The following is a 25,401-nucleotide window of genomic DNA, read 5'->3' as shown; positions in this document are numbered from 1 at the left end:
TATAGATAAGATTATACCAGGAAAATAAAAGAGCCGGCACACCAAAAGCACAGCAATGTGGAAATCTACTTTAGCAATCTCAGCCTAGAGCCCACTCCACTTTCATCCACCATCACTACTAGTCTCAAATACTTGGGTTCAAGCATAATGCAAAGTGAAAAAAAAAGTTTAGGAAAAAGCCTTCCGATATTAAGAAGTTTAGGATATGCCATTTCACCCTAGTTAGTTCAAACATCCAGAGCTCATTGCTCAGTGCTCAGCAGCAAGTTGAGTGATGCAGGTACTTGCATTAGTTTTAATCCCATCTACTGAAGCACTCAGAAGTCCGGGAGAAAAATGCCAATAAACCAACCAAAACCAGGCAAGAGCGCTGTATTAACATCCATCTGCACTGCTGAAGTGCACTTAAATCTACACATCGCCCCCATCACAAAACCCATCAAGTTGGCATCACACGCTGTAAAACAAAATCGTTTAGTTGCCATTGTTACTTGAAATTTAGCCTGTGCCTCAGTGGCAGCGCGTGGGGTGTTCGTACGCCCCCTCGCCTCCCAACCTCCTCTGCTCTTCTCCTGCCATCCTCCACCCTTCAGCGCCAGCGGAACGGCACGCATAGCACGCGGACCGGGCAACGGCTCTGAGAAAAAGGCAGACTTTTTTTGCTGGGTTAGTTTCTGAGGGAAGCAGCTCTCCTCCCAGCACGCTGGGTATCGCGCCCGGCTGTGTGAGATGAGGGGTGGGGAGAACAGAGGAGGAAGGGACGGGAGCTCAGGGTGGGAAGGCTGAACCATTCCTTCCAGGGGCTGCCTGGATTTTTTTGGATGATGAAAGCGTGCAGCTAACCACAGATTTACTACACCTGGTAAGACCTGGAATCCAGACCCGGGCTTCTGCCACGCCGCACAAAAGGCAGCCCTCGGCCATCAGCCCCCAAAGCTTTGGGTTCAAATGCTTTAATTCTACCTGTCAGCACAGTTGTTATGTGCAAGAATCTCCTCCAAATGTATTTCAGCCATCTCTACGCAGCATTAAGGATGGGACAGGAGTGTTTAATAATTGGAAGTATATTACGTTCATAAATGCATCTGAGTTTTAACAAAAAGGTCTTCAGCTGTTGAATACAGTTGATAAGATAAACCGTCTTTCCGTTTGGTCTTGGCAAGACAAAAAAAGGAATTCCACAAAAAAGGAACGGTTAACAGGATAAGCCACTATAAACTTCACAAAGATCTTATGAAAAGCGAGACAGGCATTATTTGAAAGCTACCTTATGTTCCATGGGTTACGGCAACCACCACAGTTATTTAAGTTTCCCCCCTCCATTTCAGAAGCTGAGATAAGTAGCTGTAAGGAAAATAAATACCTTCTGAGTAGTGGTCTCCTTCTGGATTTGACTTTGCCGTAACTTCTTCAATAAAACAAGCTTTGCTTCTTCTAACCGTAACTCTTCTTTTAGTTGTTTAATCATTCTCTCACGCTCCTCTGGACTGCTCTTCTGCAGGGCCAGGTTAAAGCAATAGAGGATGGGAAAACAGGGAGGGGGAGAGGGAAAAGACAGATACAAGTTACGACAAGAACTTACAGCATTATAATTGTCATGTATGTCTTAATATCACCCACGTGCCTGCAATATACGGACATAAACTGAGTATGGAGAAAGAGCTCACAGGCAAGAAAAAAGTTCTGGAGATATTTTCACTAGCAAAACAAGTCAACAAAGTCAAATGAAGAGTCAGACAACAAATCTGTGTTATGCCATGCTGAGTAAGGGACACTGCGCCCACTAAAAAGCCAGTTCCAAAAAAGGTGCACTTTCGAAGCATATAAAAATCAAGGAGTTAAGAGCCTCACAAAAATAAAAAAGGACATCAGCCTTTAACAGCTTCACGATTCCCCGCCTGCAAATCCATCTTTATAAAACCACGCATCCACCTGACCCCATGATCGCAGGTGCCTCTGCAGAAGTCGTGTGACGGCACAACTTAAAGTGTGCCAAGACAAGACGACTCACCATGAGTGCCTCTGTGTTGGTCTCTTTTAATGCTATTTTTGTTAAACCATTCATTCTAGGGCTAGAAGGTTCATTGTCGGATAACACTATAACGTCCGGTGAGGGGACTCTCTTTTCCCTCTTTATTTCACTGCAAATCAAAAGAAAAATACAGAGAATGAGTTAATAAAAACAAGCAAACATGCTGCAAAGTAACATTATTTACAACCTTCTGCTGGACTAATCCCAAATCTCTCAAACTCTGAACAAACCTGACATGGAAGAGACGAATCAATTTCCGCTCTCCTTGTGGACATTAAAGCTTCCCAGTACAAAAGTGTGCCACGAGGCAAGATGCAGCCACTACACAGAGCAATGGTGAATTCCTTCAAATCAGAAGCTTTTCCATCAGCCACTTCACCCCCCCCCCCCCCCCCCCCCCCCCAGAAGACACAGAGGCTTTTCCAGGGCTCTGCTTGCACCACGGGAAGACCACATCCCACTGCTAATCCAGGGACAATCAGGTCACTTCTGCTTCTCTTTAATGTGCTGAAAGGCAAAACTATACCCCCTTTTCTTTTTCCTGTCCCAACACAATTATTTTTAAGTTGTGGTCTTCCCCCACACCCAAGTTACTGAATCCGAAGGAAACCCAACACAACTTGGGTTGTGCTTTTTTCTACACCAACACTACTAAATTATTTTCTGCTAATAACAGCGGGAACCTGTATAACAATGCCAACAGACACGCACATCCACGCAGCTTCATCGAAAACCACTGAAATGGGTCCAGATGTATATTAACCCTTTATTTGGCTTTAACATTCAGTGTCTTGAGTGATGGCTGCACCCTCTGCCTGAATTCCTGACAATAAATCACCTCTTGGCTCCATCGCCAGCGATTATCATACGAGAAGAGAATCTTAAACTATGTGAACCAGAAGGGACAGAGATGACGCGATGTGACAACAGTTGCCAGTGCCTCTCCTCTGCTGCACGAGCTGTAACGGTCACATCACCTTTGGTACCAGGATTTGGGATTTCAAACTATGAAACGTAACTATTCCAGAGCAAGGTTTGCAGCGTGCAGTTGCCGGGAGGTTTAGCGGGAGCTTCACAGGAACGGGACAGCAAAGTCTTCTGCACTGCCCAGGGAACGACGGTGCTTGACAAAGGGCTGACAGCAAGAGTTTTAGGAGAACGTAAGACAAGTAATTGTTTTTCTTATTCTTTTAACCCAAAGCCAGAAGCAGGAAAAGTAGTTTACAGTGAGAACCTTCTGGCTTACAGTTATGCATTAGACAAAACGCATAAAGAATTGGTATCAAGCAAGATGAAGGAAATATTTAAGTGTGGTTCGTGTTATTCACAAATAAGAGATGCGCAACATGAGCTTTGTACTTTTAAATATCAGGTAATCGCTTATTAGACTAAACAACAACTTCTAGACTTAACTGATACCCCACTCTTATTAGGAAGCCAATGATTGTCAGAAATTAATCCTTATTATCTTAATTAGTGATGCAAAGGAAATTGACACCAAATAACAGTACTGAAAAGCTCTATACCCTGATAAGCTTTATGAAACACACACCTTCGGTAAACACAGCACGTCAAATGGTATTTTGGATACTGCAAAACCAGCCTCAAATACTGCAAAAAACAGCTTTTAACACGCAATTTCAATGCTAGTGGAAAAAATAAAGAAGAAAGTAGAGGAGTGTCCTCTAGAGGGCACAGCAAGCCAGTGAACTCGAGTCACTTCAACTCTGAGGTTGTTTCAGAAGTACCAGTGGCACAGGTGAAGCGTTTCCAGCTTTTTACTGTATCTGAACGCACCAAACTGGCCCCGGTCGCTTGTACTGGGGCAGTCACTGTGTCCGCCCGAGCTCCTGCCAGCTCGGGGCAGCCGGCGTGCTCGGTCCCTGCTGCCGAGCCCTTCCCGGGTGACAGCTCCAGCAGCTCCGGTCAAGGAGCCAGACTCAGCTGGAGCCAAACTGGCCATTCCTCCTCAAACTTTAAGGTTAAAGCATGAAAAAGCACAAAAAGCCCAGGCAGCTGAGCTACCTAAAAGGGCGAGACTTGCACAAAAATGGAGATCTGAGCAGCCAGCGCTGGCGAGCTGGGCCAGCCCCCTCTGGGATACACCAGGGCTCTCCCCTCGGCAGGGAGGGCAGCGGCCGAGCCGCGGGGCCCGCGCGTCGCAGCCCGAAAGCGGCCCCAAATACGAGGCGCTGCCAAGGGTTTTATTCGGCTGCCGACGGTGCCCACCCTCCGGCGAGGCTTCGCCCCCTGTCCAGGCAGCCCCGCGGGGAGCTTGGCGGGACCGGGGAGGCGCCGGCGGGGCCATGGCGGAGCCGCCGCCGCCGCGCTCCGTCCGGCCTTCCTGCGGCCCAGGCGGCAGCTTCAAATGGCGGCACCGGGGCTCTCCCCTGCGGGGCCACCGCCGGGTCACGTGACAGGCCGGGGCACGTGACCCGCCACGGCGAAAACCATGGCAACGGCCGGTCCCAGCCGGTACGGCCCGGCCCGGCCTTCATTTTGTGAGGTGAGGGCGGGCTCAGGTGGCGGCCGAGAAAATGGAGTGGCCGTGGCCCGAGGGTCCCTGCTGCCCACCAGGACCCCCCGGCACTGGCACCCGTGCCAAGGGTCGCTTGGCATTTTTTGAGGGAAAAAAAAAAGGGAGAAACTGGGGGCGGGGGGGGGGCGGGGGAAGAGGGGGAAAAAAAAAAAAAGTCCCAAGAGAGTCGTGGGACTGCGTCGTGGAGCTCTCCGGGTTTTATTTTCGGGATGGATGAGGAATGCCAGGTGGGAAGATGACGCCTGCCAGCCCCCAGGCCTTCCTGGGATACCATGGGGAGGAAAATCTTCATCCCGAACTTGTAGAACGACATGTGCTGATAACAGAACAAGGGAACATCTGCCCCAAAGTGCGACAGACAGACGTGTCATTCATCAGCAATCCCAACGCTCCATCTTTGAAAGAACACGGCAAAGTTGAGGAGGAGATGGAGCACATCCCGCTGGCCAAGCCGGGAGAACAGCCGTTCCCGCTCTGGATCCACAGCCCAGCGCTGCGAACGCTTCTCCGTGGCCCACGGCCGGGATGCCGGGAGGGATGTCGGTCTGCCCGGCCAAGCCGTGGCACCACCCACACCTTCTCCTGAGAGGGACCGAGAACGGCTCCGCTGCGGAGCTCCGGCAGCCCGCAACAGGGATCCCGCATTTACCTCCTTCCACTTGGCAGAGAGCAATGCCAAAATAAAGCGCCTATGCGAGATGCCACCGCTTTGCACCAAAAAAAGCAAGCTGCCTAAGCCATGTTTTTTAAGACCATGATATGGAAATAAAACCTCGTTCCCAAAGCTCTGCAATAAACCCCGTCCTGTACTCAGAGCATGGAGCAGGAGAGGAGAGCAGGACCACCCGTCTCTAGCCTGGCGGTTCTTCATCCAGGGGCTTCCCCGAACCCTGAGATTTCTGTTTTCCAAGCTACATTACAATATTCCCAACAGCTGCATTATAAGACACCGATCCAATAAAAACCGCATTGGAGACCACTACATTCAAAGTTTTAAAAGCATGGATTTCCACAAAAATCATTAGTCAAGGCCTATTTCAGACCATCTACCTACAACCATTTTGAGTCTGTTGACACGCGACCCCTCAGAGGAAAACCCTTCTTGAAGGGGGGAGATACTATATTATTTTTTTTTTTAAGGCAACGCATATTGAGGACAGCGACGAGGTCGACCCATGTTCAGTATTACAGGATTTATACCCTCAGCAGCGCAACCAACTGCACAGTGGATGAGGTGGCACACGATTGAACTCCAGAAATGTTGACCAGAACTCTGCAAAACAATCTTCCCTCAAAAAGGAGTCTGCTTTACTCTTTTGTTAGCCTGTGTGTAAAGCAAAAAATTCAAACCAGATGTTTCAAAATAAGAAAGACAATGGAAATATCACCACTTTCAGAAAAATACTGCCACCAGCAGTTAATAATTTGGGATAACTGCCCTGATACTATGACCTTTATCCTCTGAAGCCATCAGGCATATCCTTTAGCTAAATAAAGACATGGTTCTATTATTCTCCCTTCAGCTTTCATAAGTGTTGCTGTCTCAATCATTTCGGCTCCACGCTAGAAGATGAAAGCGGGGTTGCTGCCCAGTTACGTACACCCATTTAAGCATTCACAGCAATAAAACCCAATTTAACCGAGACCTTGCAGAAAGTTTGTGTAAGGAATCAAACGCAGACCTCCTAAGTCACTAAGTACCCTACAAAAAAAAAAAGAAAAAAAAAAGCCCTGCTTCCTCCAATATCCTCTTTTCAAACCTCAGAGCACAAGGACAGAGGCATCACGCCACTGAAGAGTTCTCCTTGGTGTGCTGGAGCATCCTGTAGCAATTCAGAGCACAACAACTATTCCAGAAAAAAACCCAAACCAAACAAAAAAAGCCACTTTCCCACAGGGACGCTGTGTACTTATTTGTCGATTTGAAGGAAAGAAGAGGGTCAGGTGGCCGAGTCCAGCCTTGGAGGTTTGCTTCCAGTTAGCTGGGCCAGAGGAAGATTAATTAAATTTTTGTTTTGAAGACCATACATCCGAGGTCTAAGGTATCTCGAGGTGGACTCAACTTTTCTAACAGATCCACCTTCCTGCGAGACAGAAGTTTCAATGAAGTACGACCAAGGAAGACAAAGTTTAAACTTTAGAGTAGTAAAAGGGAGAGAGACACCCTGGAATTACTGGCTCTGGAAGAGGGTTTAATTTCAGCGGACTCGTGCTGCAGCTTGTGGAGAGCTTCACGACGTTAACAAAAAGCGTTCCCGTATCGCAACAAGCGGTCTTTGCGTTTGTTCATGCTGATCCAGAAGCAGTACACAAAAAATAAGTTTGTTGGTTTTTTTTACCTCCTTCACGGGTAAGCGAAGGAAGCATCACAACTGTTACTCAGACTACAGCTTAATCTGCATTAGCAAATATGCAACAGTTTTGCCTCAGTCCATTCAACAATCTCTTGTATACTCTCATCCAAAAATATTTGGCAAGGAAGGCAGACAAACAAGGAAAGAAAAGGCAATGCAGCGGGGATTATTGTTTTTTTCCTGGAGTAGTTGTATCTACACAAGTCAACGAAGTTGCAACGGGTCTAGCGACTGCGGTGAGAAACCGAAGCAACACAAACTTCAGTCCTTCCTCTGAGCATAAAGGGAGGAAACTTTAATTGAACTGTGTCTGCATTTAAAATAAAACACTGAAATCGCCGAAAGAAACTTCGCCATCAATTTTGTCACGATGTCCTTTAGTGCAGCACGTTGCGGGAGGCACAGACACAATGCACGGGAGCTGCAAAGGGGGTGTGAAGTACGGGGCTGGGCCACGTTTCCAGGCTCACTAATGGAGGAGAGGAGACCATTGCTCTTCACCAGCGCCGCCGTGAACACTCTCCCCAGTAAATTCCAGTACAGTAAAAACTCTCATCAGCCAGCACAGGCTGCATCCCGATGTGCTGGAGAACGTGTTGGAATTTCAGAGTCAAAACCATTCATTTAGCAAGTTTTAAATGTGATTGGGCCAGATTAGGAAAACAAAACAAAAAACAAACCCCAAACCAACCCAAATCCTTCAAAGCACCAAAATTTAGCATCCAAACCCTACCAGGAAAATTCAGAGCACAGCCATTAGGCCAACTTCCATACAATTTCAAAACTATTTCTATTAGATGTTCTTTTTAATTATCACGTGTAACAAAAGGAGAACATGATTGCTCTGAGGTTCCAGAGCAGCGCAACATTTGTCACGCAGACAAATTACGACCAGCAAGACCTAAAATTAAAGGAACTAAAGAGTTCCGATGGATTATTTGCTGGAGAGCACTCACTGTAGGGCTGCCTACAAATTCTTCACTCTCATCCTTCCCGGCGGTTTTCATCTAAGCAACAAGCAGCGGCTCAAGCCAGGCCAGCTCCCGGGGAATTCCAAGAGGCAAGAGCTTAAAGCTGTGGGTGTATTTGGTACCTGTGTGTATCACACGTCAGGAGACAATAGACGGGTGCCAGCAATTTTTGCAGAAAATAAACCAGAGCTATCCGATGCAGACTTTTTGGCTTATCCAGACTTGTATTTCAATTGGAAGGAAAACCCAGGCTCTGGAGCTTGATGTGAGAAGACAACACGACACATATAGAGTGGTTTTGGAGTGTGGAGTTTTCTTGTTTGTTTGTTGTTTGGGTTTCTTTTAAAAATAAGACCTCAACTGATACAAAATCTGTAGTAATAATTTCTGTTTATCAGCCAGACTTAAACTGTTTTTGATCAAGCCACAATTAATACAAATAAGACAGTTAATATCCTGATTTATCATTCTTGGCAAATAGAGAAAATACGGGAAAAACTGCAAGGTGTTCAACTGCCTAAAAGATTTTCCAATTTGTTTTGCAGAGGACACGTTCATCCCAAGATCACTATCGAGACAAAGCAAGAACTGGGGATTGACAGACAGAAGGCAACTCTGATATTTGTGTTTTATTAACAATATCATTCTCACTATGGCCTTCACGCTCGTGTGCTGTGACAAAACCACTTTCTCACTCTCTCTTTCCTTGTACGGCCTCTAAGAAGCCACACTTCTTAGAGTTCTGAAGTGAAATATACTTTGAAGTTATCTATTTGGAGAGTTACTGTAATTTTGAGGACTTAAGATAGCGCAGCGCAACAACCAAGCACAACACCACTGCTCACAGGGTGAAGTAGCACCCTTGCCTGTAAACACCCGCCACCTCTATCTGTGAGCAAGGTTTTCCTAGAACTGGGATGCTCCTGAAGGATCCTGATGCTTTTGCTCCAGAAGAGAGGACAATTAGTCCTGTTAGACCTGTCTGAGGACAGCAGCTCCCATCCAGACAGCCACTTAACACAACGGTGTCCAGCAAGATCGCTCGTGGTGTCGGCCAAACCCTGCTGCGAGTACACCAGAAATCGTGACTTAACCAGTACCGCATACACAACTAGTTAATTTCGTATGGTTCGCAAAACAGTACTAGAAAAAAATCTCCTTGGAAAGTGGCGAGAAGGTGTACTGTAGATGAAGGGAGCTACATCTGGAGCGCAATAAATGCAACGCGATGCAGCAGGCAGCGCGCTCCAACAACGGCTCTGGGAGAAAGCCCCAGCCTCAGCTGGAAGCAACTGATGCTCAACGCAGGGCCAATGTGGTAGGGAAGTCATAGAATCATAGAATTGCTGAGGTTGGAAGGGACCTTTCAAGTCCTTGATCATCAAGTCCAACCTTTAACCTACCCTGACAAAAGCCACTTCTAAACCATGTCCCTAAGTGCCCCATCTACCCTTTTTTTAAACACCTCCAGGGATGGTGAATCCACCACCTCCCTGGGCAGCCTGGTCCAATGTTTAATAACCCTTTCAGTGAAAAAGTGTTTCCTAATATCCAATCTAAACCTCCCCTGACATAACTTGAACCTGTTTCCCCTCGTCCTATCACTTGTCACCAGGGAGAAGAGGTCAGCCCCCATCTCTCTACAACCTCCTTTCAGGTAGTTGTAGAGGGTGATAAGGTCTCCCCTCAGCCTCCTCTTCTCCAGGCTAAACAACCCCAGCTCCCTCAGTCGTTCTCCATAAGGTTTGTCCTCCAGACCCCTCACCAGCTTTGTAGCCCTTCTCTGGACACGCTCCAACACCTCAGTGTCCCTCTTGTAGCGAGGGGCCCAAAACTGAACGCGGTACTCGAGGTGAAGTCATGGATTTAAGGGGAAGTAAAGAACGGAGGAGAGATGAATGGAGGAAAGGGAAGGCAGAGCTCGAAAGCATGGTAAAACGTGAGGATTCAACCAGGTTTGACCAACGTGCTCTCCCTCCAGCACCCACATCGGTGTAAATCTGTGCGCTCACAAGCAAAGCCATTTACGTTGCGCTATTTTACCACCCCACTGCAAACCAGCCATGCCCTTATCAAGGGGGGAGGACTCCCCTTCCTCCCATTCCTTCTCTGCAGTAGGTCTGGGGTAATTACACACCAGCTCCCAGCGCTGCAGAAACGCCAGGCAGAGGAGCAAGATTTTGGTTTGGCCTCGTGTGACCTCTCATCAAAGCCTTCTACCACTACAGGCTTTCTTCTGTTTCTTCTGGCATCAGAAAATGCGCTCAAACCAGATCCTATTTTTAAATTTAACTTCAAGGTTTAGAGAAAAATAAAATAATTATTAAAAGAAACATATTTTTAAAGTTTAACGCAGAGATATTGCCAGGTTTGTAGTTCAAATCTTGAAATATCAACTTGATTTCAGAAAGAGAATCCATTCAATCAGCTTCACATCAGCTAAACTGTGATTATTGCTGGGCCACCTTTTCCAACGAAAATATTATGTTTCCAGTTCTAAAAGCATTAAGGAAGTTTAAAAGCCAAAACACCATACATCACTAAGCATGAATTTTACCCAAGAAGTTTGTAGGAGCTCAGTCATTTTAAGCAACAGCTCTTTTTTCATCTCCTCAGAAAATCAGCTCAACTGCTTTCAAGACACAGGTCTTATGGAAGCTGCAAGCTAAATTCCTCTAAAGATCAAAGGTTTGGAAAGGTAACTCTCACACTTAAAATAAAGAAAAAAAAAATCCTTATGAAATTAAGATCCACCTTCCCTACAAATGCCAATTGTATTCTTATATATGCAAGGGATCAGCCCCATCCAGAGCCAAGCTTCCTCTGTATCACAGGCATCTCCAGACTCAGATTCCATTTGCTTGGAGGTATTTGCATCCCGAGGCTGGGCGGCTGCTCAGCACCACGTTTATGCTCCGGGAGTGGAGCCACACAGGGACCAGGGCACTACCAGGACACAGGAGTGGAGCCCCGGAGCCTGGGAAGCCGCTGCCGTACTTCCAGCAGTTTACAGAATTGTTCAGCCTCATTTTTTGTCATTTGAGATGACCCAGGGTTTATTTCCTCTCTATTATGAGCTTTATACAAACACGCATCATGAAAGGTGTTCCAGCTTATAAACAGTATCCAAAGAGCTTACCCAAAGCCTCATGAAATTCTTAATTATATTTATTAACTTCAGCGGGATGGGGATCAGACTGCCTCCTTACACAAGCCTATTTTTTGTATGGGGAAACCTCTTCTCCCTCCTTGCAGAAACTGAATACAACAATATCCTGTTACCACCTGAAACAAGAATGCTGTATGGAGAGAGGGTGTTCTCTCATCTCACCTAAATGGGTGCTATTGTTCCAGATGTTCTCTGGGAAGTTAAACGTACAGCCCCAGCTTCAGCATCCTGTTTGCGCGTCTTGCAACAGAGACGGACACCAGCAGAGCAGAAACGCTGGCACACCTTCCAAAAGTTTTATAAATTCATAAAGAGCATATGCGTGTGGGGGCAAGTACTGCAACAAAAGAGTTAGAACGCCTGATTCTAATTTATTCAGTTTTTGGTAGGAGCAATCTTTTTAGATATTCTTCAAAAAAAAAAAAAAAAAAAAGAGCGTGCATACCTGTGTTAATTAGTAGGTAGCGATTACAACAAAAGGCACCTTCAGAGATTTACTCCGAGTCAGCACAATACAACTGCTTGACATGGAAGTCATCCATTACCCCAATTAACTGCTTCTGTGCAAGACACAAGCACCTCCTAAACATCAAATTGAGCAACTTGTGCAATTGTCTCCTTGGTGGAAGTTTTAAGGAGAAAGCAGAAAACCACCACCTTCCCTCAATCACGCTGCTGGAAAAGGTCTTGTTTTACAGTATGTGGATAATCAGGCTCTTGCAGTCTAAGTTATTTCTCTGAGAAAAGCACCAAAAGTTGCAAAAAGTTTACAGAGGACATCAAAGCTACCAATTTTCTTAGGAGCAGCGGTACGTGCCCCTCCTCCCAATAATTCCTGCGCAGTCCATAAGGATCTCGTGTTTTCAGTTTCACACCTCAGACCTGTGCTAACAGCCCACATCCCAGCGAACGCGGATTTCTTACTCTGCGAACTCTTCAAGGCATTTCGCACAGACGGGCAGGTCCCAGTTCTTACGCGTTACCGCTCCAGCATCAGCCGGTGTCGGAACCAGGAATAAACAGGGCTTCTAGATTTCCTGCTCAATATATCGGATCTTACTGCACTATCGAGAAAAAAGCAAGACCTTGAAGGGCCAACATCAGGGCAACAGAAATTCTGACAAAGTTTTTATCCCATTACAGCCAGAATCTGGGTCGGAAGCACGGTGGAAGATCTGGAATCGGGCTTTAAAGTGATTCCCGTAGATCTGCCCATGTCAGAACCACCCAGTTCACGTGCGTATCTCATATACAAGTCAAAGGAAAAGCTTTACATTTTCGTAATAATAAAATTCCCCGGAGCGATACGGAACTTTGAATTCTTGCTTTCAGATGTCAGAATTGAGACATCTTAAGGAGGCTGAACTTTCAAAAAAGTATTAAGAACTCATCCTACAGAGAATTGCTGCAGACAGGTGCCGTCTTTTCAGAATACTTCTAGTGTCAAAATCCACAAGTCACTTAAAGTCAGACTGCTCCACACATACTGCTCTGTCAGGAAGAACCAAGTCACAATTACAATTCCTCGGTTTAGAGAATTATAATCTATTATTTTTCCTATATCACAGCTCAATTAAAAACCCCCAAACCACTCTTCCTCACATAAATCTCAATCAGTAACTCAAAGCGCATCCTCTTTACAACTTGTACGTTTTTCTATTCAAGACCGTGTTTCTTTACTCAGCTGCTCATCACAGCTGCCGCCGCTGCCAGAGCTTGCGGAAGGAAAGCCGGTAAGGAAGTTGGACAGAAGTAGCTGCTGAATCTCACGTGAAGAGCCAGTGCTGCAGCAACACACGTAAAATTTGAATTCTCTCTACCTTTACAATGCAGAGAACTTCTTCCTAGTGCCATCTGAGCCGAGTTTACTGCGCCGGTATCCCAAATGTTACAGCACAAGTGCAGCACGTTGGTCGCAACTCACCTTTTTGAGGTACTCATGTCCACAGGCTCATCTCCCGTCTGAACCTCCACTTTAATGGTCGCTTTCACCTCTCCGCTTTTTAATAATCCTTGCACTTTCCCAGCTCCAGGATCTGTTTTTATTTTCATGTCGCCTTCAGCATTTATATCTGTTCCTAATAGTCCTTTCTCCATTTTTAGTTTTTTACTGTCCACATCGTTATGCGTTATCTCACGTTCTAGGGCTCGTTTCTGACTCCGTGTCCTGCATGCTTCCTCTGTCATTGTGAGGCTCTGGGGAGAGAGGAGACACAAACGAGTTAAGTACACGGCAAAAAGAGTAAGTTGGACAAAACACCTTAATTTCAAAACAGGGCAAAGTACAGCGGTTACCGCAAAAAAGAAGTTCAGAAAGAGCAATAAAAGTTTTGCCAGTTTGCTCACTTACCCTATCTTCAAAATACATCTCAGTCTGAAGCTATTAAGCACCCGGCATCACTGTACTCACGCTTTTTATGTTAGGCGAAAACAAACAAGCAAAAAGCAAAACAAGAACACACACACAAACCCCACTAAGCGTAAACTACAATCACCCAGGAGAAAAAAAATAAAAATAAAATAGCCTGCGTTGGAGCCCAGGAGAATATACAAACCCCCACGACGAAAAAAAGTTTGGCTCTTTCCCAAAAGGCAGGAAGAATGTATGTATTTGCCTCACATGCAAATAAACGCAATTACAAAATTCTAGATTAGGATCTGCCTGGGAGTGCTGCCATGCCTTTCTGAGGACCTGAGCCTGATTGCGAGTTTCGGGAATCAGAGACTATGGGGAAAAGGACCACCACACCCTGTGTGAAGAGAGGCTTCCATATTTCTTGACAGCCTGCCGCCAGGCGCTAAGGCACTGCCATTGTAATACTCAAGTTGAGACTTTCTCCCCTCCTGGAGCAGGAGCTGGGTCTGCCCAGGCTCAGAGCCCCGGGCTCGGGGGGAACCGGCCTTAACCCCTCGCCTGCCGGGGCGGCGGGGAGCCCTGCTGCTGGTGGGCTCCGACATCTCAGCCCGCACTTCGGTACCTGCGGACACCCATCCACGGGACGCGGAGCTGAGTCAGGCTTTGATCCCATGACATCACTGGGCTCCACATGACCCTTCCCAGGATGCAGCCTGCGAGACAAAGCACTTTCCAGAAACCAGTCTGAGCCGGCGGCGGGCGACCCGCGGCGGGGATAACCCTGCCGCCGGCCGGACCCCAGCATCCCTCCTCCTCCTCCTCGGGCACCCTCCGCTCCCCGCCGGCTGCTGGGGACATCAGCCACCCAGGGGGTGGCACGGGGAGAAAGGGAGACAAATACACTCTCACCCCCCCCCGCCTTGATTCCTTTAATTAATTAATTAATTCATTTATTAATTTATTTTAAGCGTTCCTCCCATCAGATTTCGCCCCCCCCCCACTCCTTTTAAAATGGATTTCAAGAGTATGGCCAACACACAAGAGTTGAACAAAGTCTCTGAAATGTTTTTTAGCAGCGAGAGATTAACATAATTACATAACATAATTAACCTCTGCTCACCCCCCCCCCCCCCCCCCCCCGTTATTCAACAATGTCACATAAGCATTATGTGAAATTGCCATTTTGATAGTATAAGCCCCGTGCCAGTGACCACAAGTTTCTCTGCATGGTGTTGGATGAAATATATATATATTTTTATGTTTTTTTAATTTTTTGGGGGGTGGGGGGAGGGGTGTGCGTGGAATTAAAATCAGAGTCAATACACAAAGTGCCTCCCTGCTCATCTGCTCATCTGCATTTACAGCGTGACCATGCTTGAACTTACAATACTGGGAGAAAGGTGTGTTTTACAGAAAGGCGAAGTTAATACCAGCATTTATGACGGCGAGCAAACAGCGCGCAGCCCAGGCAGCCGGCCAGCTGCACGGAGATTTTCGGCACGGCTCAGCGTACCCCAGCTGACGAGAGCAGCCTTTTCCTTCTCCAAAACCCACTCCGCCTCCGACAGCCCTCCGAAAGCACAGCTTTTAACTGGAATAGTACCTCGGGTTAAGCATCTCTGCTGACAATCCAGCAGCACGACAACTGCTCCCCCTCCCTGAAAGAGCCATCAGCCAGCCTGGCCGGGAATCGCAAATCTCATTCCTATTAACTCGGCGCAAACGTATCGCAACCCAGGGCTAAAACAAAGGACCGGCCAGCTATCGCCCAGCGTACGTATACTGAGATGTGCCATTAATCACAGGGACTTTCTTGAAGCAAGAGTGCTTAGTCAGTAGGAAACCTCCTTAAAAAAAAAAAAAAAAAAAAAAAAAAAAAAAGAAAAGGAGCCTGATCTGGGTTTATTTTCAGTATCTTCATATTCTCCAGTCTCACAGGGATGAGCAGCAGCAGCTCCAGCAGCCTGAGCTCATCGAGAGCTGCAGCGGCAACTTCAGGCACTCAGGCTCCAAACTTTAAGGACATTTACACGACACTGTATTTCTACTCTCTCGTTTTCCCCAGTTTTGCCTGGCACGTGGAAGAAGGTACCTGGAGCTGTACCTGGATATTCCATAGCACACCCCAGGCAGAGCTGCCCGGCAGAGCTCTGCACGCTCGCGGCTGAACCTCGCTTACCTGCGCTAACATCACAAGCAATGGAAGTGATCTACGCCTCCTCTCGGCACTAAGTTTTATTTAAAAATTTAATGCAGTCAAAATCCTAACGTAAAGACGGGTAACGCGTACCGAATACTGCACTAAGCACCCGCTTTGCAGCTAACCAAGGCCGCTCATCTCAGAGCAATGGAGATGCGCAGACCCACTCGGAGCACTTCCAGGGGCAAACCCTTCGTGCACAAACTCCTTACAAAGGTCAGACTGGAGAGATTAAACAACCTTGATGAAAATGCACCATGTACCTCTTCAGCAAAACCTTCTCCTATTACGAATTCTCGAGGGCATCACTTCTTCCACCCCGCAATTCCTTTATGAACCAGCAGCATCCATGTCTCCTTGTAACCATCACCCCCTTATCCGACGCTGACAACCTTCACTCGGAAACGGCCTCGGCTTCCCCGTGCGTTCCCTGCTCGCACCCTCAACAAGCGGCACCGCCGTTTTCCTTCGAGGAACAGTGCTGCCACAACTTTCCTGCGAATCAAAATTCAGTCCAAGTTTTTGTTAAAAATTCCCAGCGTCTTGTCGCAAGGGTGTAGGCTGGAAGGCAGCAACCCGGGGGAGCGACTGCTGGCGAGGGGTATTTGCAGCACAACCAGAACAGCGCGTTGGGAAGATCTACGTTACTGGGAAGACCTTGGGATGAGGCTGCACTGCGATTTTTACAGCTGTATCTGAAGATTGCAAGTGCAGGCTCAAGGTTTATATACACTGTAATAGAGAGATCTGGTTGCACAGTTTCCCCTACCACAATAGTGATTAAATCATATTTACTGCAGAGGAGCCCTAAAACCAAGCTCCCTATTTCAGGAAATAGTACCAGAAAACAATTTGCTAACGTGGATGGAGATGCAGAGAGACCTAAAGGAAAAATAATGTGGCACTGAGAGAAGGGGAGGAGAACAACGAGAAGGATTTCTTCAAAAAGGCTGTTCCGCCTCGCTTTTCGGGAAAACTGGTAACATCGGAGTCTTTGATGGGAATCACCAGGGGTTCCTGGGCCCCAGCTCCTGCACGTCAGAGGGCACCGAGAAGCCGGTGTGCAGTGGAGGCGAGTCCCTGGCAGGACCCATTTCACACAGCAGGCTACAAAACTCTTCCCAAACCAGCCTAAACTCAAGGTCTGTAGGAAAAGGTTAAAAGCAGGCAGTGCCCTGGGAGAGAGGAGGAGGAAGAAGAGACCTGCAGAGACCTGCACCAGCATGGACGGCGTCCTCCTCCAAGGAGAGGACACGAGCAGCTCCTTGCAGGACAGGAGGAGGTGAGAGAAACCCAAACCCACCTGCGATGAAAACTGCCTCCCAACAGCAAATCTGGGAATTTGCCTTATCACCAGCAGCCAAGGAGGGCATTCCAGCCATCACAGCAGACTCTACCACCAGTATTAAGCAGCGCCTTACCAGTGTGCTGTGACCAGACCTCAAGTCTGCTGGATTTATTGAGATGACACCTCCACCAACTGATTCCACTAGATGAGAATAAATCAGCAAGATGTTTCAAAACACCCAGGCTGTTTCAAGAATAACATACAACTTCTGAAGCTATTCCCGAAATCCTCACTTCTGCTTCTCCACCACGAACAGCAAAAGGAACTGATCAACCTGAACAGTAAACAGCTTTCGTTCAACTCAACTATACCTTTTATTTGAAAGAAGGAAGAAAAAGTAAGGATTACACAGTAAATTTTAAGTTTTATGGAAGGCTCTGCTTTTTATTACAAGGAATGACATAGCTCGGGGCGGAGTGCCCGGGACCTAAGCAGCAAATACTCGGTTGTAAGTGCTATCGCTGTAACAGATTAACTACTACGATCAATTCAAAAGGCAGTTTAGTGCGCCATATAAAACACAGCAAACTCCTCAGACTACAGGCCATTACACTGGTCATCCTGAAGCCTTGTCAAAAATCCCTCCCTGCAGCTCCACCGCCCTCTGACCACACCGACAACAGCAAAAACCCAAAACCTCCTGAATTCACAACCTATTTATGCCAGCCCGGTAAACATCGCGTATGCTTGCGATGCCACCTGTATGCTTTCCATCGGGAAAAGGGCAAAAAGAGCTCTCTTGTCATCTTCCAAACCCGTCCTTCATCCAAAGAGCAGAGCAGCAGGAGCAAGACGACAAATGTGGTTTAACTCAGCCAGGGTCTTTTCCAAGAGGGACACACAGGATGCCGAGACACGCAGCCCAGCCCCTTGCAAAGGGCTGGGGATGCTGCCGCAATCACCTGTTTGCTTTTGCCGCTGCAGGGAGAAGTTACAGAAGAGGAAAAAAACTCACAGAGTTCCAGTTTAAGACTTGGGAAATTAATTACTTTGTGCCGATTTTTCCAGATGTGCGGTCCAGCCTGGAATAAACCTGGCTGCTGCCCGAGCAGGGCACAGATGGGCAGCTGGGACGGCAGCCCAAACAGGTCTGATGCATGAGCACACAGAGAACACCAACACGGTACGTGAAGACAAAACCACAATTGGGAAAAAAAAAAAAAGAAAGAAAAGAATGCGGCACACTTTGCTTGCTGTTTGTAATGTACACTTCCACTTTTCCCCACATCACATTCAGAGTTACTGCATTGCCTCCTCTCTCCTCTCCCATTCATGATTTATAACTTCCTCGTACAAACTCCAAGTAATTCCTTCACGGAGGAGCTCTGCTTACTTTTCACTGCTTCGCACAACTTGGTAGCTTGAAGTTAAAAGGAGCAAAGTTAAAATCGCATCCCGATGCTTTGCTAGAGCCATCAGCAGGAAGGATCTCGGCACAGCCCGTCTGCAGCCGGGCTGGGATCCCACCGCAGCCACACACCAACCCACTCAATCCAGCTACGCGATACTCGCTCTTTTCGGTAGCCAAAAGCAAAGATCAACAACCCTCTTCCCCAGCATCATCTGGAAAGTTTTACAGCAAAAGAGGAAAGAAGGGGAAAAAAAAAAAAAAGACAAAACAAACAAACAAAAGAAAAAGAGACAGTTACAGAGGAGGAAGCCAGGAGACTAAGACACACTGGATGCCCCTCAGTGAGTATTTTCTAAAAGTGGTCGGTCAGGAACGGTCTCTGCAGAGTCACTGGCACCCAGCAGAGACCCGACGGGGACACCAGACCGGCGTCCTGCAAGCGCAGCCCGGGGTCACCCTCACACCCTCCCCACGACGCCCAGGAATTCACTTCTCACAGCAGGATGTAAAACGTTCCAATGAGAAGTCACTGCTTCGACGGAGCTTAATTTCTTGTTATGCCATAAGCGGGTTTTTTTCCCCCCATGTACTCATTGATCACGAAGCCCGAAGTGAGATGTCCTGGAAAAAGTCATTAAAACGCCTGTGTGTGTGTGTGTCTGTGTGCTACTGTGTGCGTGTGCAGTCATGTGTGTGCGTGCATTAATGCGCGTGAGCTCCTGACCTTGCCACGTAGGTTTTTAGAAAAATAAGCTTTAGAAAGCCAAAGTAAGAACTACATTTTATTTTTTTAAGGACTAAATTAATGCAACTGTAAGAGGGCATGAATACTGGTTATTCTGCGGGTTGAAAAAAATAGAAGTAAAAATCATCCCGCACCTGACTTCAACTGGGCAACCAAAAATCCATCCTTTCCCCGACGAAGGCAACAAAAAGCCAGAGGCGTGTTGATGCCTTCACTCTCTCAGCCATCGTTTCCGTACCATGAGACCTGAAAAGCAGAAGAGCTGGCAGGGCCGTGGTCGGCAGCGGGGAGGAGAGGGGGGTCCCCGGCCGGGAGCACCGCAGCCCACCAAGGGTTAAGCCCTGCCATTTTGGTGCCATTCGCCGAGATGGCCATTAAGGCTGTTACATAACAAAATGGCAGCCCTTAACCCTTCCCTCCCCGGGCTACCACGCTGCTCGGCTCGTGGCCGGCCTCCGCCTCCACAGCCTGGCCGTCCTTCCTCACTATCAATATTATTACCCCCCCTGACTCTTCTTTAGGCATTCAGGGGGAAAACTAAACGGGCTTGCTCAGGACTGTGAAGTACTTGCAATTAAAAGGAGCCCAACAAAGTTTCCTCTGTGCCACGGGTGGCTGGAGGCAGCAGAGCAGGAAAGTTCTCACCGGCCAGGGGACAGCAGAGGAAAAGCATCATTTCAGGGATACCGGCCTCAAGGAATCGCTGAAGGAAAAGGGCCAAAGCGTGGGGTACCAGAATCCTGCGCTGTCCCGAGAACACCCACGGCATTCCCATGGCATTCCTGGTGGGAGAAGCCACAGCAGCTCCTCCTGCACCTCCAGCATCCCAGGACCAGCCCCATCTCCAGCCCAGGGACCAGGCGCCGCCACGCACACCGTGCCCACGCTGCAACTGCTCGCAGTCATTATAGTGCGGTAGGAAGCAATTCAGCCTGGGTTTGACTAAATATTTACTAAAATGAGCAGATAAATGTTTGCAGAAAGGCACTGAAGTCCAGCTCTGAGCACCACAAACGTGAAGTTCTGTATTTGGCCAGAAACGGGACTTTGGTGGCTGAAGTCCCACTGCAGGACAAGTCACCCTCCTAATTTCCACGGCATTTGTGTCAACTCACCTTAAAAATCACTCCTCTGGCTGAGTTTGGCTCTGTTTATTAGCCTGGAGTCTAACCACTATCTAAGGGCTCTGTATAACAAAGGCAGAAATATTGACAATTCTTAACAGAAAGCTCAGCAGATCATATTAAACACGTAGTTGTGCAAGTGGAAAAGAGCTGTTGCCCGTAAAAATCAACCTAGTAAGTTGCTAATTTTTTTCTAAGAACTTCAGAGAAGTGTTCACTATCAAGGTGATCTTGGAAAAAAAAAATTATAAAGCAACCAAAAAAAACCTGGATAAAAATATCATTTTTTTTCCCCCCTCCTAAATACCTTTTACTAGTGTTGCTATTCTTTGCTTGCAGTATCCAGCCTAACTAAACCCCTCACTTCTCAGCCCTGCCACAAGGACGCAGACCCCCCGGCTGGCCCTGCGACGCGGTGCCAGTTTTCCGTGTGCTCCTGATTCAGAGCCATAGTTTTCAGGAAGGAACGGCACGGTTCAGAAAGGAGCTGGTTCACTGTCACCCCTGAGCGGGCCGGGGGAATCCATTCACCCTCCCAGGAGGCAGCCGAAGAAGAGTGAAATCCGAGCGACTTGGTTAAAAACCACCAGCTATTATTATCAGAAGCGCACGGTCTGACTCCACCTCGGCGAGACTGATTCTGCCTTTCTCCGAGATACGGATTTCTCTAGGTACATCCATCCTCGTGGATATTAACTCGTCATTAAAAACTGTTTATCCAGTTGTTTATTTTCACTCAAAAATAAAACCTGCCACTTACAGGACTACAACTGGATTTAAGCTTTCATTTGATGGGAACAGATTTTAATATTAAGTAATGGCCCCGTAGATTGCAATCAGATCCTCTGCCCTTCTTCCACCCCCTCCCCATTTAATGTATGCTTCTTATTAGAGGAGGGATCTAGGTTTGTTCATTTATTTTAATTCAAGAGCAGCAAAATTAGCATCTTAAAATACTCAGTCACAACAACAATCAGCTTTTCCAGCACCACCTGCTGTGCATATTATAATACAGGCAATTCCTTGGCTTTCTGCATTTTAAAAACTTAAGAAAAGGGAGGCTCCCTGCGCACAGAGCATCCAAACGCGCTGCAGCATCACTCCTCTCCAAGAAGTGCCGTGCTCTGGATTCACATCCAACCCGCCATAAATTATTTAATACAGCCTCAGTACAATCATAGAGGGAACTGGTGTAAGGGGATGGAAAGGACAAGGCACCAAGAGAAAGACCTAAACAACTAAGGGATTTTCTTATTCACCAATCAATATTCTAATTCTTGTAAAGAGAACTTCAAAATTATATTAATTCTAAGGCCCGCTGCTTTGGGTTTAAAGAGGTGTTTTTAGAGGGTACTACTTACAGCCACTACACGAGGGATCTGTTTGACCTGAATTCTCCCCCAAGTTCTATGGATCTATTTTTGTCTAGAAACTACTAGGCAGGAAGTCCACTAATGACTATGTCTGGGCTTTGTATTACCAAAAAAAATCATGGAGATTCCTCAGTGCCGGAGAGCCGTTACATTCCGGCTTCCCTTATGGTTCAAAACACGGTATTTTGGATATAACAAGTGAAATTGACAAAATAAGACAGTATTTATGCACACTGCTCTACAGCCACACAGAGCTGTGGTTTTCAGGTGTTTTATGGTGACAACTCGCTCAAGAAAAGAGCGGATTAAGAAATTTCCAAGACTATGGACAAGACGTCTCAGTGTGACGCTCTCTGCTGCTCTCACTGTTACTCCTCCTCCTTCACCTCTTAATGACTGACGGCATTAAGAAACATGTTTTTATGATTTCATTTGGCCTTTTGGTCTCATGAAAGACGGCACTACTTTGCAAGATTTGGGAACTTATGTAATAAATAGCCAAAAAAAAAAATCAGTGGTACTCATGGCTCGCACAAAGTTAGTTCTGACGTTGCCTCTGATAAAACACAGTAAATAAAGCGAGTCAATCTACGAGCAGAGACATCAGCACCTACATCAGAAAAAATGAGGCTGGAAGAAAAGAAAAGACCATAAACGTTTAACATTGGTCGCCGGAGCCCTTCACCGTATGTGTTTTGGAGAAAAAAAACCACTGGATAAATCCTAGAATTGCTATTTATAAAATGCTTCATTCGACAACAGAGCGGGACAGACAAGCACCATCACACGCAGGACAGCTGACCGAGAGCTTTACTTCAGCTACACCACTGAGCACTGCCAGAGCTACAAGGTGTCTGCAGAAATTTCACTTCCATTCACAGTTTTTCTTCTTGGGGTTGCACAAATGATCAAAACATACAGAAAGCCTCAAGGGAGGCATTTCCGTGCACTCGCTTTTGCTTCTCTTGTTCGAGACCGACAACGCTGTGCAGCTGTGGTGAATGCCCAGTTAAAGGGAAGTGAAGCTTCTCTGTCCCTCAGTAAGCCAGGGAGGATTCACCTACTTCAGGGCGCGGATTAAGTGCTAAGTTAGAGGCCGCTTTTGGTTAAGGCACAGGAACCAAGTTCTGATCCAAATGTAAGCTGGGAACTCCTCCTGGACAAGGCAGGAGCTGAGGTACAGAAGACCAGAAGACACTTCCACCCTCCCAGCCCACCTCCTCATTTTCAGCACTGCACGGGGCACAGGGGGCGTCTGTGCAATATTAGAGACTCATCCTCCATCGCATTCGCAACTCCTACCTGTCAGTGAAGTTCATGGGTTCCAAGTGGGATCCTGACCGGGCCGAGTGGCTGAAAGTGGCTGGCGTGAGGGTCCTGAGGGGAGAGACAAGGCGGTTAGCACACCTGGTGACATGCCCACCACCTTCACCCAAAACATGCTCGTCTTTAAATACTGGTAGTCCTGTGAAAGATGATTATTTTAAGGAAAGGAACTGCAAGCCAGGCTTGCATTTGAATGCTTTCGGATGGAAAACAAAAGCACAGGCAAAAATAAAGTAACTGCTTTTCGTACTCCATATTTCTTTAGTTCTGCTTCTTACGTTAACACTCTAGGAGGAAGCCAACTGCTTCTTGCTATCTCTAGTTTGACCCAAACGCCTGCTGGGACCAGCTTTCCCATTTCCAGCTGACTGTTTCCCTCGAGGAGGAAGAGACCTACAGGACCTGGATTGGTCCTAATGGCCGGTACCACAGGAGCTTGCTCTGGAAAGTCCCATTTCACTTGCACAAACACGGTACGGGTCCATGTGCGCGTGCAGGAGAACACCACTTGAAGACACAGCTTCAGAAAGAAACCCATTGATTTTAGTTCGTCCAACAAGCCAGCAGACCACCGGACAAGCATTTTAATAGCTAGGTAAGATGCAGCCAAGAAGGCAGTATTTGTCCAATGTTACCCACATGAAGGTAATACTACTTAAGTGTCAGGAAGGTTGCGAGATGCAAATGAAGAGAGTCATCTTTGGACATGACACCATGGTAACATGCATGCTTAGTTGTGGTTTGAGCCCAGACAACAATTAGGACCATGCAGCTGCTCGGTCACTCCCCCCAGATAGGAGAGAAGAGGGAGAAAAGGGAGGGGGGAGAAAAAACCTCGTGGGATGAGATAAAGACAGTCTCATGACTGTCTTCACTGATGACACAAAGCTGGGGGGGGTGGCTGACACACCGGCAGGCTGTGCCGCCATACAGAGAGAGCTGGACAGGCTGGTGAGTTGGGCAAAGAGGAACCTTATGAAATTCAATAAGGGCAAGTGTAGGGTGCTGCACCTGGGGAGGAATAACCCCCTGCACCAGGACAGGTTGGGGGTGACCTGCTGGAGAGCAGCTCTCTGGAAAGAGACCTGGGAGTCCTGGGTGACAACAGGGTGACCATGAGCCAGCAACGGGCCCTCGTGGCCGAGAAGGCCAATGGCATCCTGGGGGGCATCAAGAAGGGGGTGGCCAGCAGGTGGAGGGAGGTCATCCTCCCCCTCTGCTCTGCCCTGGGGAGGCCCCATCTGGAGCGCTGGGTCCAGTTCTGGCCTCCCCGGTTCCAGAAGGACAGGGAACTGCTGGAGAGGGGACAGCAAAGGGCTGCCAAGAGGACGAGGGGACAGGAACACCTCTCTGATGAGGAAAGGCTGAGGGATTTGGGGCTTTTTAGTCTTAGATCTTTAGATCTTATCAACGCTGATAAATACTGAAAGGGGGGGTGTCAGGAGGATGGGGCCAGGCTCTTCTCAGTGGTGCCCGGGGACAGGACAAGGGGTAACGGGCACAAACTTGCCCATGGGAAGTTCCATCTCAAGACGAGGAGGAACTTCTTTGCTGTGGGGGTGGCAGAGCCCTGGCACAGGCTGCCCAGAGAGGTGGGGGAGTCTCCGTCTCTGGAGACATTCCAACCCCGCCTGGATGCGTTCCTGTGCCACCTGCTGTGGGTGACCCTGCTGTGGCCGGGGGCTGGAGGAGATGATCTCCAGAGGTCCCTCCCAACCCTATGATTCTATGATAATAGAATGGTAACAGAAGAGGAAAATAATAATGGTAAAAGAATATACAAAATAAAGCAATACAACACAAGTTGCTCTCACCATCGATGATCCATTGCCCATCCCATCCCAAGCAGTGATTGTGGATTCCTGCCCCCCAGCCAATCCCCATTTATATACCGAGCACAACATTCGGAGTATTCCTTCGGCGGCTTGTCCTGTCTCTGCTCCCTCTCAGCTTCTCTGGGAAGCTGAAGAAGTCTTCGATTAATGTAAACATTACTTAGCCACAACTAAAGCAGTACGTGTTATCAGCATTATTCTCGTATTAAATCCAAAACACAGCAGCTACTGGAAAGCAAATTAACTCCACCCCAGCTGAAACGAGGACACTCACGCACGGGCTCAGTTCAGCAATTTAGCAACAATTTGGTATTTTCACTTAAAGGACATCAGAGCAAGATTTAATGCTAAGCTGGATGCACTGGTGAAATACAGTCGGAGGTTTTGGTGGGGTACCATCACCGCCCATAACACGATGAAGTCAGTTGTCCCCCTGTGCCTGGTCCCACCTGAGACCACACCACCGTTCCCTGCAGAAGCTTCCATGAAGCAGACAAAGAAGGGGAGAAATTACTTCTTAGAGAAGTTCTTGTCCTGTAGGACAGCATAAAAAAGTAATTCTAAAAGAACATGCTCGTGTTTATCTGTTTCTTACTCCAGAAGAAGTTCTGCTGGCTGATGCTTGCTTATGCTTTACAAAAATCCTTTTATGAGCCTGTGCACACAGTGTATGATATC

General features: G+C 47.4%; 1 protein-coding gene across 11 annotated transcripts in view; it reads right to left on the bottom strand.

Moving 5' to 3' along the window:
- Positions 1-25,401, bottom strand: part of GATAD2A (GATA zinc finger domain containing 2A) — a 67,883-nt gene that overhangs the window by 11,310 nt on the left and 31,172 nt on the right. For 8 of the 11 annotated variants that reach the window (XM_054182250.1, XM_054182246.1, XM_054182243.1 and 5 more), the window contains exons 2-6: positions 22,865-22,939; positions 14,044-14,134; positions 12,990-13,261; positions 2,012-2,141; positions 1,364-1,495 (exon numbers count right to left, since the gene is read on the bottom strand). In XM_054182250.1, the coding sequence (XP_054038225.1) occupies positions 1,364-1,495; positions 2,012-2,141; positions 12,990-13,261; positions 14,044-14,134; positions 22,865-22,881 (642 nt within the window). In that variant the 5' untranslated portion in view covers positions 22,882-22,939. The remainder of the gene's footprint in view (positions 1-1,363; positions 1,496-2,011; positions 2,142-12,989; positions 13,262-14,043; positions 14,135-22,864; positions 22,940-25,401) is intronic. The other 3 variants (XM_054182252.1, XM_054182253.1, XM_054182254.1) reach the window with 1 other exon arrangement.

Source organism: Rissa tridactyla, chromosome 22, assembly GCF_028500815.1.
Source record: "Rissa tridactyla isolate bRisTri1 chromosome 22, bRisTri1.patW.cur.20221130, whole genome shotgun sequence".
NCBI lineage: Eukaryota > Metazoa > Chordata > Aves > Charadriiformes > Laridae > Rissa > Rissa tridactyla.
The sequence above is the reverse complement of the archived record's forward strand: the minus strand, read 5'-3'. Positions and strand labels throughout refer to the sequence as shown.